The sequence below is a fragment of the Thermobia domestica genome, chromosome 1, assembly GCF_964235325.1.
Source record: "Thermobia domestica chromosome 1, izTheDome1.hap1.1, whole genome shotgun sequence".
In the NCBI taxonomy this organism is placed as follows: Eukaryota; Metazoa; Arthropoda; class Insecta; order Zygentoma; family Lepismatidae; genus Thermobia; species Thermobia domestica.
In genome coordinates, this window is record NC_137454.1 from 129,109,370 (window position 1) to 129,127,540 (window position 18,171).

Below are 18,171 nucleotides of genomic sequence, written 5' to 3' on the forward strand. Positions count from 1 at the left end.
ACAGTCAGGTTTTGTGCCAAACCCTGTACAAATACACGGAAAATCAGCATGTGAGGTCTTGACAATATTTGTTCTTTTTACTTGTTTTTGTATAAAAGTTTTAAAATATCGATTTCATTTCCATTGTAGTAGATACTTCCTTAATGCGGCTTGAGAAACCTGTGCATTATGCAGTTCTGTTACATTTAAATCAACATTTCGGTCGTAGGATACTAAATGCATAGGGATATTAATTTAATTTAATTTATTAATAAAGCTTAATAATTGAGTTTTGCACATAGATATCCACATATTTAATGTTATAAAAGGTCTAATTTTGGCATGCTCTAGTGCTAATATGTCGTTCCATTGTGTGGATAAAAGCTTATGGACCGCATTGAGTTTATGGAACGCAAGCAAAAAACTGTTAATGTTTAAGAGAAAATCCAATACTCTTCCTTTTTTTTTTTTTTTTTTTTTTTACATACGTTTTTGTATTTTCAGATGACGTTACTACTAATCGCCACCTGTTCGATAAGTAGGATCGAAGTCATTTCAGTGCCTGACCACGAATATGACATTTTTCTATTTCCTGAAGAAGAATATTCGCATTAAGTTCGATATAGCGCGCCATATTAGCATGCGTCAGTTTTAATTTTTATTCGTTATTTCGCGCTGAACGTTATGAGTGTCCGTACTGAATCAGTGTCTGTTGACGTGTCATATTCAGTACATCGCACCCAGTCAGCTCTTGTTTCGATTGTGACGCGTATATTTTTGTGTTTCGTACCGTATCAGTGTTCGTGTAGTGTCAGTGTACATTTCTTTTCTTGCGTTGTTCCGTACATTGTCCATTTTCGGATTGTGATAACATCCGTAATGGTTTTGGGCTATTTTTTTCCCCGCAACCTTGACGTAATAATGCCGACTGTAATCTGATTATGCTACGTATTTTTTGAATCAGTTTGGAAATTTATTTGCTTCAATCATGCAAAATTTCCCTGTATCAGTATACCTTATACCCTGTTCCCTAAATCTTTAAATGTACTTTCATTGTGCACTCTCAAGTCATCCTTTCGTTAAAACATCCAGCGAATACCGTTTAGTGAATCCCATTTTCCACTGGCTTCAGTAATGAAGTGTATATATGTGATTGAAACATAATGTTTCAAATTAGACATCAGTAATGAATTTTCTTTCAATATTAGTAACAAACTCGTTCAAAAATATACGTCAAAAGTAAACTTCAATGTTTCAAAAATAAGAATAGCATAATTAAAACACTAGGAAGTAATGCTGGATGTATATAGGCGAATATTGTCCTCATTCAGGTGATATTCTTGGTAAAAATAGTCACATTATTATTGAGTGTCACTATCTTCATACTTGTAACCATGAATTTGGTAGGGAGTAAGTAAAATAAATGTGAGATAAGAGAATTTTCTAATTATAAGTCACTAATGAATTCAGTGTAGGAATTACGTAAGTAGAATAAAAGAGATAAGAGAATTTCGTAAATATAAGTCAGTAGTGAATTCTCTTAAGGAAATACATGAGTAAAACAAGTGAGATAAGAGATTATCATTGTTCTAAATCAGTGGAAATATATAAGTAAAACAATGGTAAGAGAAATTCGTAATTCTAAATCAGTAGTGATATTTTTGTATTTTATTCCAATGATTATTTTTCCATGATCCTGTATCTGCACCTCTCCATATCTTCCTGCCTGCTCTTTTTAGATGCAGTTGTTAATAATATGTAGTAGCAGTTTTTCGGTTCTATGACGAGCATCATGGTGGCTCAATGCTCGAGTGCTCGTCTCTAGTGCTAAGGGTTCTTGATTCGATTCCAGGGCATGTATATATGTGATGGACAGTAACGTGTCCATGGGTTTTCTCGGAGCTCTCACGTTTCTCATTCCATCAATTTCTTTCATAATCATTAATTTTCATTAATCATCCGTCTCCGTTAGCGTAGGACGTAACCGTAGTAGAATGTAAAACTGTAAGATTTCAGTTTTTCATTTCTATTTGTTATATAATCTTGTAAACATAGCGTTTTATGTGTTACATATATCATGCCCACGCGATTATTGTATTGTTTCATTCGCGATTTATACGCGCAAATCAGAATCACCAGGAGATTTAATTTGACAAGCAGAAAGAGAACACGTAACTTAGATTACTGAGGAAACACATATTTGGCTTTCCAGCATTTAGGTAAGTATATTCATTTTCGTAATTCTACACAGGTTCTGTAGTTTTAAATCGAGATTTTGTGTTGATTTCCCAATATTATCAAGGAATATTTTTTTTTTTTTTTTGAAAGTTCGCTTTTTTTTTTTTTTTTTTTTTCAAATAGAAATCATTTTTGCTTATCAAGTTTTTGATTTATTCATTTATTTCATGATTTTCTCAAAATTTTGAATTCCTTTAAACTTTATGACTTAAAGATAACTTTCTTTCATGTCCTTTAAATGAAGATTCATTATGTACATATTTTTTCCCCCTAAATGATTTTTGAAGTTTGGTAATAAATTTCTTCTTTTTAATTTAATTGCTCTTTAAGATTTCTTAGCGAAAAAAAAGGTAAATGCTTAAGCACTTGTAATTTTAAATGTAGATTTGTAGATTTTACTATTGAAATCTTCGTAAGATAATTAATTTCCTATTATTGTATCCATGTTTCCTTCATTTGATTACATTTAAATGTCATTCTTAGATTCTCATTATGCTTATGTTATTGGTTCTTTTGATTTTAATAAATTGCTTCAGTTTCTATTAATGTAATGTGTTTGTTAAATTGATAACGAATTTGATGTTGGTTTTATTTGATTTTATATTTAAAGTGTTGAAATTTTTAAAGTAGCATTCTGTGTGTCTACCTGTAGATCAAACCATCTATTGGTTCACCCGGATTGGAATCCAAATTCGTCCTATCGAAAGTTAACATTCTTATTATTCAGCTACTCGGAAACCGTCAATGTAAATTAAATGATTACGTATATTCTTATTACTCTGTACAGCGTGATGATTAGAGAACCATAAATTTCGCGTTGAAGTATACGATATATGTCAGATTTTTTTTTTTTTTTTTTTAATCGATTTCGAGGCAAAAGATGCCATCTGAAACCAGAAGAATGTAGTGTTCCTGACAATCATTTATCAAATTTTATTCAGAGGCGATAAGTTACACTAAACACATTAAAGGAACTTAATAATTTTTTATTGAAGGTGAAAAATGCATTTCCAAATTCAAGGAGACTCAAGAGCTATATAGCATACTGTTATGATTGAGCGGTTTAATGCATTAAGCTGACAATTGCAAGATTCTTCTTTTGCTAGTTCAAACCCCACTCATAGTATGGGTGTATACATTGTCCTTTTACCAATCATTTATCATCCTCACTTTTAGTGCGAGAGTTCCGAAGTTCGACTCCAGACTATGTGTTTGTGGTGGACAACATCATGCTTGTGGGTTTTCTTGAGGTTCTCCCGTTGCCTCTTATATTTTCATTTCATCATTATTTCATAATCATTTACTTTCATTATTCGTCTTTCTCTTTTAGCCTTAGGGCGTAAAGGAATGTGAAACTAGAAATTCCTTTACATTTTTTTGACATATTGTTTTTTTATGAATTGCAATATCTTGTTTACTTCTGTACAGATTTAGGCGAATATTTTAATGCACCAGTGGTTTTAATGATCAATCTAACACGTGTTTTGTAAGTGAGCATTGTCACAATCTGGCATACCTACTGCCTACTTGCTGTTTAGATTGCTAGAAAAGTTGAGAACTCACGTTAATCTTTTGCGTGGGGGCAATTGTGTGGCTAGAATAAATCTACTAGTCAGAAATTTGAAAGACAAAAACCATCTCGCGAGTATCTGAAGAAAGAAAGAAAAGAAAAAGAAAATATACGTACGTGCGGGAAGATGGAAGTCGACAGACATTGAAATTGATGAAATACTTGTTAAGTTACTTGACCACCCATAACGTGTCAAAGGTCCACAACCAGATAACATTAGGAAACGGTTAACATCACGTTATATTTTATTCGCTCACGAAAAAATGAAACTCAATGTTACGTAGCTTTGTTGGGCTCGTAGCACTTGTGTATATAAAAGTGAATTTCCTTTCACAATGTGAAACTATGGTAGACTTCCCAACTTTGCGAATTTAATACTTAAATTTGAAGTAGTACATCTATAACTACTTGAATAGAGGGATAAGATCAAAAATAGAACCTGTTCTTTGGACGCTGAATTGACATTACACACTATCTCTTATTGCTCTTGTATTATGGGCATTAATATTTCAACCTGAAATGCTAATTGATGTCTTATCACTTTCGATTGCAATAAAGGATTAAAATCAGATGTGAAACACATTCTTGCGATACTGAATCTATATCAAAAACTGGTTGTCCTATCTATTTGTAAGGGATTGAAAAGTAATGATTGGAGACAGTAATCAAGTGAATACATCAAAATTATTAATCAATCACAAGCTATGTGACAAAATTAAGCGTGGACTGAACGAACAGTTGTGATAACGTATCTGACGAGGTACTTATACAACGCTTATGTGTACTTATACAAATATGTCTCTTTAAATAAGCTTAAGCTTAAACCCTGCTAGTCACTAATGCATCGTCTTCTGATAACTTCAACTATACATTGAAACTCCTTTTAACATACATAATTTATTTTCGATAAATAAACAGTTGTTTTGTCACCGAAGCTTGTATTCATCATTATAATACGCTGAAAGTTGATTATGTCGAGCAGCAGAACGTAGGATGTATTAAGACGTTGTTTCTTACTCCGACTCGTCATGTTAATGTAATAAAGAGTTACGAATATAAAGTTACCTAGGAGAGAAAGAGAAATAAAAGCAGTTTTCTTCATGTTAACGATGTGCATTCATACAACACACGACAAAAGAATAATACATTCACCTCATACCAAAACTATGCATGCGCCAAAAGAAGTGTTCTTCCTATGTCCACTAAGTTGTATAATAAGCTCCCGACTTACTTTAAGGATATCAGAAGCATACTGAAATTCAAACATGAATTGTTCAATTTTTTATGTAACAAAATGTATTATGACTTTAATGAATACTTGGGTGATAGTTTGTAAATTAATGTAATATCAATTATATTGAAATGTCTTGCATATTATTTGACAAGTCCTATGTACTGGTCTCTGACCACTAATGTACGAAATGGATGAATAAAAGAATGAATGAATATTTCCGTTTTATCTATTATGAGATCAGTGTTGTAACTAGAAATCGGAAATTTTCACCACTTTCGATTAACAGATGAATAAAAGCCCCTTATCGATATATCTTACAGTTTTTGCTCTATAAAATGAGTATTGAAACCGGAAGCACTACTGTGTGTTTCAGATGTAAAGCATCACGGGCAATAGCCAATGGTGCGCGATATTCCGCGCGGTGTTGCCGGATCACGGACTCCTGGACTCGCTCTTCCTCCAGTTGAGATTATGACACATACATTGGCAACATTATTCACAATGTAAATATACTATTCCATCAAACTCAAGAATTTTGACTGTGCATCCTAGAAGTATATATAGCAATTAAAATACTTACTTATTAAGTTTTCCAGTGGATATGCTAAACACTCGTCTTCAACACTACTTTCACTATCGTTTATGTCAGTTAATATTTCGTCATTGTCTAAATCTGAGTCTTGTAAATTTATTATCATGTGCTTAAAAAAAAATAATAAAAAAAATGTAAACAAAAAATAATTCTTCGAGCCTGATTTCGTAGCACTTTATTTTTTATTTTTATTTTTTAAAAGAAAGCTCCGCACTTGTACTCGGTTTGCTTAAAGACATTGTCAACTATAATTTTGGAGAAGAAACGAACTACCACGAAAGAAAGCAACCCAGACACTGATGAATTCTGTTTATGCTAGAAGAGAAGTTACGTTCCAACACAACTAGCACCTTTGTTTCCTTCTCAGTTTTCAAAACAAATAACATTCTTGGGCTTGGTCTAGGTCACACAAAAACAATCCGTCTGATTCGTAAGCAAGTCCATATGATCGAGTTTGTTTTGGGTTACGGTAATTTACGACACCATTCAGACGCCTGGTGCTTTTGAATCCCTGCTGGAGGAGGAAAGAAGGAATAAGTGGTCGCATATATGTAAGGTAGTGAAACGTGAAGGAAAAAAAAAACATACTGCGTTTTTTCTGTCGAATAAGGAAGAATTTATCCCGAAGTAAATTTCAAAACAATATTACGAACTTCCCATACTTTGTTCTTACGATGTTAGGCATATTATATATATATATATATATCGGGTGTTGCAAAATAAGTGTTACAACTCTTGGGAGGTGACTCCTGCCACTGAGACAAGAAAAAAAGTTCTCTTCAACTTTCGGCTATCGGACATAGTTTCAGATCTACAAGGTGCCGAAAGCGTGGGAAAATGACTTTCGGACGCCAATAGTTCAGAAACTATCCAACATAAAGAGCGCGGGTAAAAAATTCACTGAAGAAGTCATACCTGCTATATTGAATTTTGCATGTTTCATAATCCTACCGTGCACGCGCAAGGGATTCCCCAAAGGAACATAAGGAGTCCCGGGTAATCTGCCAAATGAAACTTGGTCTAAATGGATATGAATTCATAGGCTTTCTACCAGATAACAATAATTCGTTTGTATTAAGTCGATATCTGGAACAAATACAAAATGGCGGATATCTTCATGTCCGTTGTGTGTGGTTGCATAATCGCCAGGTACGGATGCTGGCCAACAGTGATGTTCTGAGTATTAATTGTAGCGAATTTGTACTCAAATGCTCTAGAAAGACATCTGGAGTGTCGGTAGAGCATAACAGATGAAGCAGGGTGATTTACATGTGTGGAAACACTTAACGAAAAATGCCCAGAAATGCACTCATACTCAGTAAACATGAGTTCCAAGCGACCGAAATGTAAGGATTAGCGTCAAGAACATGAAAGCCATTGCCAATTCACCAATAATATTCCTTCAAACCGATGCAATATGATGTGCACGGTTGCATACCAATAAGGATGCAACAACTGAGGCCAAGTTCAAATTGTACAATTGGACTCACAAAGAAACTGGATAAACTAAAGGAATGTCACTAGTGGGATCGCATGATCGATATTGAAATTTGGCTAATGTGTGCGTTGATATTAACATGTAGCTAATGGATAAATGTCAACATGTCGCACTACTGCTGGGACACCGTCTCACATGCGAAAACTAGGAAAATAACGTTGTACATTCTGCTATTACATCTGGTGCACCTTTTGGTAGAACGTAACTAAAACACAATTGTATCAATGTCCCTCTTTGTTTGGGATATTGTCCCACAGTCGACAAATATGAAAAGTCGACACACTCTTATTGCATGGTTCAAATTCTGATAGAGTGTAAAAGTAACAAACTTGTATCATGTCCCACGTCTTCTGAGACATATGACGTACTCTAAATATAGGAAAATACCTTCAGAAATTCGTACCTTACACACAGTATACATGCCAAGACAAAGACGAAAATGAACCGATTTGGCACATTTAACACTACAGCTGGAACACCATACATATGGAAAATAAAACGACATGAGAAATAGAAAGAAACGTCTTAAAGCTCTGATTGTTTACAACTGTGCAGTAAAAGTAACAAAATGAAACACACAAGTATGTCGGGAGGCTGTACAAGAGGGCTTGCCAAACAACGTGGGTACTCCTCAAAGAAATGAATACAGAGAAAGTGAGGCTCCTTCGAACCTCAGGGCTAGAGCGCTTGCTTTTGCTCGCGTGGTCGCAGTTTCCAATCCTACTGGGAGCCCACGGCCTCAGATTCAAAACCCGAGTAGTTATTTTCCTATTTTTCGCACGTGGGACGATGTCCCAGCAGTAGTGGGACATGTTGACATTTGTTCATTAGCTACATGATGATATCAACACACACATTGGCCACATTTCAATATCGATCACGCGATCCCACTAGTGACATTCATTTAGTTTACCCAGTTTCTTTGTGAATCCAATTGTACAATTTGAACTTGGCCTCAGTTGTTGCATCCTTATTGGTATGCAACAGTGCACATCATATTGCATCGGTTTGAAGGAATATTATTGGTGAAGGAATATTATTGGAAATTAATACTCAGAACATCACTGTTGGCCAGCATCCGTACCTGGCGATTATGCAATCACACACAACGGCATGAAGATGTCCGCCATTTTGTATTTGTTCCAGATATCGACTTAATACAAACGAATTATTGTTATCTGGTAGAAAGCCTATGAATTCATATCCATTTAGACCAAGTTTCATTTGGCAGATTATCCGGGACTCCTTATGTTCCTTTGGGGAATCCCTTGCGCGTGCACGGTAGGATTATGAAACATGCAAAATTCAATATAGCAGGTATGACTTCTTCAGTGAATTTTTTACCCGCGCTCTTTATGTTGGATAGTTTCTGAACTATTGGCGTCCGAAAGTCATTTTCCCACGCTTTCGGCACCTTGTAGATCTGAAACTATGTCCGATAGCCGAAAGTTGAAGAGAACTTTTTTTCTTGTCTCAGTGGCAGGAGTCACCTCCCAAGAGTTGTAACACTTATTTTGCAACACCCGATATATATATATATATATATATATATATATATATAAAAATGAATCAGATTCCAAAGGCGTGTAGCCACGGGGGAAAAGGGGGCCCTGTCTTTCCAAACTATTTCCAACTCCAAAATGAGGTCCGTGGTATGTGTTTAATAAACTTATTTAATAGTTAATGCAAATGAGGGACGTTTATAATAAAATATGAAAATTTAAAAAAAAATCAAACATCATCAATTCGGTTTCTGTACCTAATTAAAACAACTAAAATTTACCATATGCTTTATATTCTCATTTCCCTAACTGGGAGCACACCGTATGAACTCTATTAGATTATTGCATAATAATATCTGAGTTGATATTTTTTCGAGTTTTTTTTTCCTTTACTATTTTAACCCATATAAATACAAAGTCAGATAAACAGACTGCTATAAACAGCATTTGTTTTCTTATGAATAGGTTATTGATTCATCTACAATCCGGTTTTCAACTCAGTACTGTCAAGATCCGTCTTTTGATAAGGTAGCATCGTGAAAATATAACATGTGTATAGTATGTATGGTGAGTTAAAATGCTTTCATATTCTGAAAGAGATCATTTGTTCTCTTTTAAATGTGTGAAAAGCTTTCCTCCCCCTGAAAGTAATGTTCCCCTACAACAACCTGCTGGTTACACCATGATTATTCTGTAATAAAAGTTGAGTTCTATTTCCAAATTGAAGAAAATCCACTCGAAATTAGACGCGGGACTCATCGCTCGTTTTACTAATTGTTTTATATGGAAACCTTTAAAAGCGTGTATCTTAATAACCAGTTGACATAAAAAAAATGTAGTTTTCACGTATGTGTTCGTAATTCTTTTTCTCTACTTCGTAAAGTGAGCAGTTGATGTGTTGATACAATATTTCTAATAAGCGCCTCTGGTATTGTCAGGATTCATGGAAGCGCGAGAAGTCAGCGTGCAGGACTGCTTGTCGCGAATTGTCAACACCGCTCAAAGTCAATTGGACGCCGCGTGAAGCCAACTCAAGGCCATGCCGCTTATCATTTGAAATCTGCAATAGTAAATTTTGTAATGGACCAATTTGATGTCCGTTCCAGTTCTGTAATTCATGACTACTTTTTCTCTAACAAATCAAGGCCATGACATCTCCACGAAATATGACCTTAATGTTTCATATGTTTGATTTTATTTTTTAACAATTTATTGTCAGTTTAAATGGCATGACTTGTATCGAATTGTTTAATATCTGTTCTTTATTATTCTTTTATTGCATTTGCTTTGCATTGCCTAGTTAATGAGTGCAAGTTATACTGCAAATGTTTAATCTTTTGATATTAAATTAGGTATTTCATATGGCAGTATTCTGTATGCAAAACGGCATACATATCTGAAACTTCCTTTTCTTTTAGAGATACTTCGCTCCGGACATCTGTTCTTAAAGAATATTATGAAAACACATTTCAAGTGTTGGAAATTAAATTATTGATCTTGTCTTCCTTGCACTCGAATTTTGATACACTAGTTCACTGTTGTTATCTGACTTAAAAGAGCAAGAAAGTTTGGAATAGTCTGTAGAAGTCTTCGAAGCTGCGGAGTGAAATCAAGCCATATGTAATTAACATGATGTAGTTTATAATTGGTAGTTCTATATACAAACTACAATAGTGAAATATTGAGTTCTTATTTATTAAGCTTTATTACCCAACATTGTATACAAAATTTTAAGTGCAAAAACCTGTGTATTATGATATGTCTAAGTCATATTTTTATCTGTGAACGATATGTATGAGAAAGAATGAAAATAAATACAAAACAGTATAATACAATTAACAAATTTGTTCAGTTTCAATTTGCGTGCTTGGCAGAATTTATTCACATAAACAAGTATGTATGTATGTGTGTCATGGCAAGCAAGTGTCGTTCTTATGTGTATTTCACTTTCATATCAGTTATTATTCCTTCAATTATTGTATCCTTTGCCTATAAAGCATAATCATGAGAATTTAAATTGATGATTAGATTTTCTTTATTGTTAAATTGTACTGATGCCAATATTTTCTCAGATCAATCAACTGGCTGTTGCTGCAGATTCCGAACGACTAAAGCTGCTGCGAGAAATAGCTGGTACAAAAGTTTATGATGAGCGACGTGAGGAATCCAAAGCAATATTAAAAGGTACAACGGAATATCATTGAGATTTTCTACTAAATGGTTTTATTGATAGATAAACTATTTTTACAGTGAGTTATTTATTATTGTTGTTGTTTATTGGTCTTGCATTCCTTTTTCAGCACCAAAGCTATATAAGATATGGACTACAGTTTAAGATGGGATTCGAACCACTGTAATGCGTTCAATTTTCTCTCATAGGAAATCGAAGCTGGAATCTCTTGAACCAAATGGTGCGCGCTACGTACTAGATTAGCAGGAAGGACATGTGAAATTTGTCATTGGCTACTATTTATTCATAGTAAAGTAGTCAATTGGGTAACTTATCACAATTAACAGGTCAGTTGCCGCTAATTTAGTAGCTTCCATGCATTATAATCCTCCATCTATCAAGCTTCCTTGTGGTTGTATGGTAAGCGTACGCGTCTTCGACTTAGGAGACCGGATTCGATTCCTGATGGGAACTCAAGTGGTTCGGATTGCACGTTAAATTTCAGATCTAGATTTCATATTGCCTCGTTGCAGAAGGGTGCGTTAGACCCTAAACTAAGCAACTGTCGTTTTGAAGTAAGATTCGTCCTTTTTAATATCATATATAATTTGCAATCTTCTTCCCATTTAAGATTATTCCATCTGTAATATTCCTAATAAAAATTTTCTTCTGAAATACTGTTCTAACCACTTTCATTTCCAATTTCTAACTATTTTCAATGTATTTTCTTTTTCAAACCGTTCTGTTTTCGCTAACACTACTTCCTCATTGGATTTTGGTTCCACTCAGCTCTTGGTTGGTTATAGTTTGGCGTTACTTTTCAGCGCTGAGGCTAATATAGAGACCTGGATCTTCAGTTTACATGGAACCGTAATGTGTTCAGATTTCAAGACTCACAGGGAATCGAACCTGGCACAGCGCACCAAAGGCCGCTCTATTCACTAGACCAATGGCGAGAGTTCACCTAGCTTTTTTGCCCATTCTTTTATAGACTTGTTATTTCACAAGAAATATTAGATGTGTCTTTTAAACATTATGCTCTCACTTTCCGAAAGCACTCTTTTTTAAAGGCTAGTCCTATCCGCGCTTTTATTTTGATTTACTGTTTCAGATATTCACTGCATAATGCTACTTTGTTACATAATACTAAAACAGAACTAGTACGCTGTTCTGTTTTCTCCTTTCCATTGCGTTCTAGTTTCTATAGTTGACAAGATTACTAAAGTTTCAAGTATTTGTATCATCCCCTATTCCACGACTTTTGGTTAATTTTGTTTCAAATTTCTCTTAAAATGATGAAATGATAGCTTGTTAATCTCCCGTTTTGGACATGGGGCATGTATCTTCTCACACGGTTGGCTTGGTGGAGGTCAGCCCGTATCTGGAAAACTTTACCTGGTTTATTTTAATTGCCGTGGTACCACGTACACTGCCAGATCTAATGGCACGTGTTAGTCGCCTATTTGGGACCAGCCTCTTCTCCCCTTGTAGGACTCCGAGATGGTAATAGTTGAGCATTCCCAGGCATTCCTTTGTTTTATTCTTATTGTACTACGTTACTATACCCTTAAGGTATATATAATACTAGGACTATACATTGTATGTTAACAACACTAATTGTTAATCAGATTTTTTTTTATTATTGAAGTAATCACATAAACCTACGCTTGATATGCTTCAAAGAGGTATAAATAATGATATAAATGTAAGACATGTGCACACACACACACACACACACATGCACATACATTCTTTTCATTTTTTGGACTTTTTTTGATTTTCATATTGTCTTATTTTTGTTTTGCTTTTCTTTAGTCATAACTTGGGTGTTCGTAGCTATTAGCATCTACGACTCTGTAAAAAGACACACTTTCAAGGCTCTATTAAATCCAGTTTTTAGATTTTATAAACACGTTTTACAGTTGGAAATCATTCTTTGTGAGCTTGTTGTTTTACAATGAATCATTCCGGTACGAGTGCCACTGGAACACTATCCCGTGTGATTAATTAGATGCAATGGGCATGTATGAGTATACATGCAGGTATGATTGTCCTGCCTCGTATCCTCTTACTTTTTATTATGAGGCACAAAAACGACTCGTATATTTCCAACGATGGCATGGAATCGACTGCATACAAATATAATGTTGAATATGTTGCGCATTTTCTAATAAATACGACGGTCATAGCACAAGACAGTTGACCTGTATTGTAAATAGAAGGTAAAATATATTGTCAAAATAATATTGTTCAACTTAACAGTAGCCTATATCTGGCCTTTCCTGTTATTATAGGGTAACAGCGGCTTAAGTGATAGTGTTGATACTTTAAGTTCTTTTTTTAATTATTTCAGATTTCGTGGAACCACTTCATTGTATAATTTACAAATCATCTTGCATAAATTGTGATAAACATAATGAACTGAAGTTTGTAAACATGTTTACGTGAAATTGTCTTCCTGTGCCACGAAAAAAATATAGTAATTGCTCTAATATTAAATATATCACGTTATTTAATATATCAAATATACCAATATATTTAATATATTTGATTATAATTTGCTTAGAACTTATATACCAAGTTGTAGTTAAATATATTTGATTACATTTGTTTGCAACTCTTCCTTTTTCTTTGTGCTACAGATACTGAAGGAAAGTTAGAAAAAATCGATGAGTTTTTGAAAACTATTGAAGAGCGGTTGAAAGCGTTAGAAGAGGAGTCAAAGGAATTAAAGAAATATCAAAAATTTGACAAGATGAAGCGAAGTCTTGAATACACCATCCACGATCGAGAAATGAAAGAAACGAGGAAGAAAATGGATAATGTAAGTGCATAGTCATTCTTTATATATTTTGGCAAGTTTGAAATTCGTTATGAAATAAGTGTTATGATTATTATTCGTATTGTTTTCTTCCCTTATTCCAATATTTGGGAGTCTTTGATGGCTGAATAGTTGGCGTTCTTGTCATTGGTGTTGGAGATACGGATTCGGTACTTGGCATATCTGGTTCGTATCCACATTAAGATGTGAGTTTTCCCTTCCTCTTGCATAGGTAGGATACACTTAACACATCAATATATATATATAAAAATTTCAAAACCCCAGGACAACTGACCGTGTCTGTTTTATGAGCGAAAAACGTTTGTCCTCCCTAACCAAAATCGCTCAAATTTTTCTCCCATAAAACAAATTGACACGGTAAGTCGTCCTGGGGTTTTGAAATTTGAATTCTGTCTTAACAAAATACATCGAATCCATACTACCCCGGGATACGTTTCACAGAACTTTTTTTATTTTATTTATTTCTTTTTTATAGCTGTGTTACGTGTATCCTCCCTATCCAAAATTGCTCAAGTTTTTCGCCCATAACAAAAATTTGACACGATCAGTCGTTCTGGGGTTTCGAAATTTGGATTCTGTATAACAAAATACATCGAATCCATAACCTGGGGTCCGGTGCACGGAACTTTTATTTTTTTATGTGGCTGTGGTATGCTTTCTATAATAACGTTAAGGTGTAGGAGGCAGTAGTGCTTGTTTCAGACTACATTTTACAGTTGCTTTATCTATTGTGCAACACTCTACTGCAGTCTTTATAAAATTGTTTGATTCACCATATTATTTCTTCTTTCCTTCCAGTCTGCTGAAGTTCTTTCCATATATGCTTCCTCGGTACGTTGCCGTTGGATTTTCCAGGATATATAAATGTTATAACTGTTTACCATATTCTCAGTCAGAGAATTGTATGTCTTTCTATTTCTTTATTTTTTTTTTATGTCATCGGATGAAAAACTGGCAGTTCATTTGGTATATAAATAATTCAGATATTAATGCGTATTATTGCTTTTTCGTAGATGGAAAGTGAGCGTGCCGAGATCGCAGCAGGACAGGAAAATAAACGTGTGGAGTTAGAGAGAATTCAAGAAAACTCGAAATCGTGTTCTAAACTTGCAAGGGATCTGAAACAAAAACTTCAAGCTGCCAAAGAGGAAAGGGATACTCTTAATATAGATTATCAGCAGTTGTTGAAAGAGAAGTCGATACTGGAATTAAATGTTGGTGATCTTCAGAAAGATTTGAAAGGAGAGAGCACATCAAAGGTATTTTAAAATTTATGGTTTTGTTTTCAAGATTTACAACATATCTCAGGGGTCGGAGCGAGTCTTTTTCAGCTAGATTTTTTCAGGGAGGGAGGAGGGGAGGGGAGTCTATCAGTTTCTATTATTGAAACGTAAGTCTACTTGAGGGCAAGGTAGTGACAAATGTCAGTGGTTAGATTTTAAAAAATAATAATGATATTCGTGAATGGAAGATTACATAATATAAGGTAAATATAGTCAATGTGTATAGGAGGTAGTTGATGGATTTTCTGTCTCACATAAAGTTACTAGGGAGACCCTTCTGTGTTTGTCTTATCATTTTTGTTCACTATAAGTGTATTTGTAATTAGCATTTATCGGTGATTCAGTTTCTAATATTGCACTTTGTTAAATAAAACGTTAGATTGCAAGATTTTCTTTCATTTCTTCAATGTACGAGAAATATAAGGTAGCTAAGAATTCTGTTTCGTGAGATTATTACTCAGTAATCCATCCCCAAATAAATACCTGTCATATTGCGATCATCAATTATTTAATTAGAATTGTAACAGGTAGGAACATTCATGAAGCAGTCCTTTCTATTGGCATCTTTTGTATGTATCTTTTGATATCCGTTGTGAATGTTTCAAACAAAGAATTTCATTCAGTTTTACAGCATAGTAATGACACAAAACGTAAAAAACGGTGTAATGATATTTTTGGTAGAAATCAATTATTCTTAACATACATATATTTTCCATTAAGTTCTGACAATCTTCAGTCATCTCAAGCTTCCAGCAAGTGTTCAGTGTCTGCAACAAAGCAATAGCAAGTGTGCATCAACTGTACGTATTTACAATGCTATGGTGGTACTCAGCCAAGTCATGTGCAGACATCAGATCTACATTTGAAAGAATGTTCCCAGAGATTTGCCGAAATGTGGTTAAGAGATAATTATTCGACAATAGATATGTAGTTGTACGATTTGACAGAAATTTAACTATTACTGGAGAAGAGAGAGAGAGAGAGAGAAAAAAAAAGAGATGGAATACTATTAGTAATAAGGAATGAGTTTAAGGTACAAATATCCTCTCCCCTACCACATATTGTTCTTTTTGATTCCATTTTCGTAAAACTTACTATAGAAAATTTCATGTCTATTTTTGTATATATTGTATATTTTCCACCAGTCACTAATAGCTTAACATATAGAAGTTTTATTTATATATTTCTTTATTTTACTATCTATACGTTTTAGTAGAGCCAGAAAAGTAGAGCTGATTGAAACCTTTCTCAAGTATCAGGCTAACTTTGACTTCCTTGCTTCCACAAGTACATGTCATCATGACCTACATAACTTATAAGTTCGTATAATTTAAAGTCATTCAATAATGTTAGAAACACTAGTGGCAGAACCTTAGAATTAGTTCTAACGAATATTGACAACATTACAGTGATGCATGAATCGCAACGAATTGTTCCTGAAAATGTGAGATGTATATCATCCTGCTCTTTCAATTAGTCTCTCTTTAGATAAAAAAAAAAAAAATAAATACCCCAAATCCAGGTACAACATTAAATTATAACTTGTTTAAAGCAAATTTTGTACAGTCCGCAGCAAAAAACCTGCAACATGAGCATGTACGTTTATTGTGAAACTATGCCTAACAGCACAGGGAATCAACATAATGTCTAAGTGGCACGAATCACGCCAGGAGAAACCTGGGCGTCCTCCCCTGCACACTTATTTTGGAGCAAAAGACTATCGTTTTACAATAAACTTACATGCTCATGTTGTAGGTTTTTTGTTGCGGACTGTACAATTATATCACGAAATTTCTGCAGCTAATTCGTCAACTGTAACTAATAACTCTAGCGTTGAAAGTGCTACGGCCATTTTTATAAAATAATACATGCTACTTTGATAAGTGTGTACTGCGTAGAAAATCAACCAGAAATATTGTACTTGGTTCATACTGCATATAATTAAATTAATAAAGAGTAAACAGTATCACAGAAAAAACTGGAGGCGAAGCATAGGAGATGGTAATTACCGTTTAAATAAACTCAAAGAAATCTGGACTATATCGGAGAGGGAAATTTCTATTGAGCACGAACATTGTTTCCAATGCAAGCTATATTCAATAAAGCGCTAGCTAGTTCTAATTTTCCAGCCGTATGGAAACTTGCAGATGTCAGCCCAATACCCAAGGTGAATGATACAATTGACGTGTAAAATATCGACTGATTACGATCATTTCTGTATCAGTTAATACATCCACAGAAACAGATAAATTCCCATGTGCGTCCTGCTATTTCATTAGAGCAACATGGTTTCTTCCCCCCCCCCCCCAAAAAAAAAGTCAACATTAACAAACCTTACTGAATTTACTCATTATTCAGCAACAGAACGGTGCGAGCGATCCCGGGTTCGATTCCTGGTGGGGACACGATCAAAAAAAAAAAAAAAAGCGTAAAACGCTTTTTCAGGCCATCCACCTTACTTATAGGGTCGCTGGCCGCTTCCTTCCTTCCCTTTCCTCGGATAGTGTGCTCGCCGAAGGACGCCATCCCTCAAACGTGACGGGCTAAATGGTTTTAGATCCGAAAGCCAAAAATCTAAATCCTAAATACTTCAGCAACAGAATTGACAACAAAAATCAAATATATGTGGTATATACAAACTTTAGCAAGGCTTTTGATGTCATCAATCATGACATACTGCTAAGTAAACTTACTATGTTTAACTTTACATATAAGTTACGTGAATTCATAGCATCCTGTGTTAGCGAACGTGAGCTTCGTGTACATTACAAGGGCGCTTTGTTTGAACCATACACGCTTATTCTAATGTTCCTGAGGCTTCGATCTTTGTTGTTTTTATTATATTTAAATGATTTACCTAATCGTTATATGCAGATGACTTTAAAATTTATCATACTGTGTCCCCAGACAGAAAATGCAGGTGAAACAGGCATATTTTTATAGGCAATGATGCCTGAAAATGGAACACTTTTAAACGCATGAGACAGGTATTGATTGTTTTCAAGATCATTGCATGTTCATTTCACGGAAACAGGTAGTTTTCATGTTGATAGGGTTGAAACATTGCAACGTGAAAAATGCGTGTAAACATGTAGAGAGTGGAAAGACATGTACGTAACCGGTATATTCCATGTAGCTGACATATACGTTACCTCATGAGGATCTGACGACAGCTGCTTTTCATTTGATAAAAATGTAATTGACATGTTAAATGCAGGTGTTAGGATACTAGAATGTAAGCTGCACACTTTAAGGAGTAATAC

The 18,171-nt window shown here is 34.5% G+C and overlaps 1 protein-coding gene across 6 annotated transcripts in view; it reads left to right on the forward strand.

Moving 5' to 3' along the window:
- The window catches only part of LOC145689187 (structural maintenance of chromosomes protein 3-like), a 137,671-nt gene that overhangs the window by 25,758 nt on the left and 93,742 nt on the right, over nucleotides 1-18,171 (forward strand). For 5 of the 6 annotated variants that reach the window (XM_081763327.1, XM_081763332.1, XM_081763322.1 and 2 more), the window contains 3 exons: nucleotides 10,686-10,797; nucleotides 13,426-13,607; nucleotides 14,639-14,884. In XM_081763327.1, the coding sequence (XP_081619453.1) occupies nucleotides 10,686-10,797; nucleotides 13,426-13,607; nucleotides 14,639-14,884 (540 nt within the window). Of the gene's footprint in view, nucleotides 1-594; nucleotides 2,199-10,685; nucleotides 10,798-13,425; nucleotides 13,608-14,638; nucleotides 14,885-18,171 lie in introns of those variants that run through there. The other variant, XM_081763344.1, reaches the window with a different exon arrangement.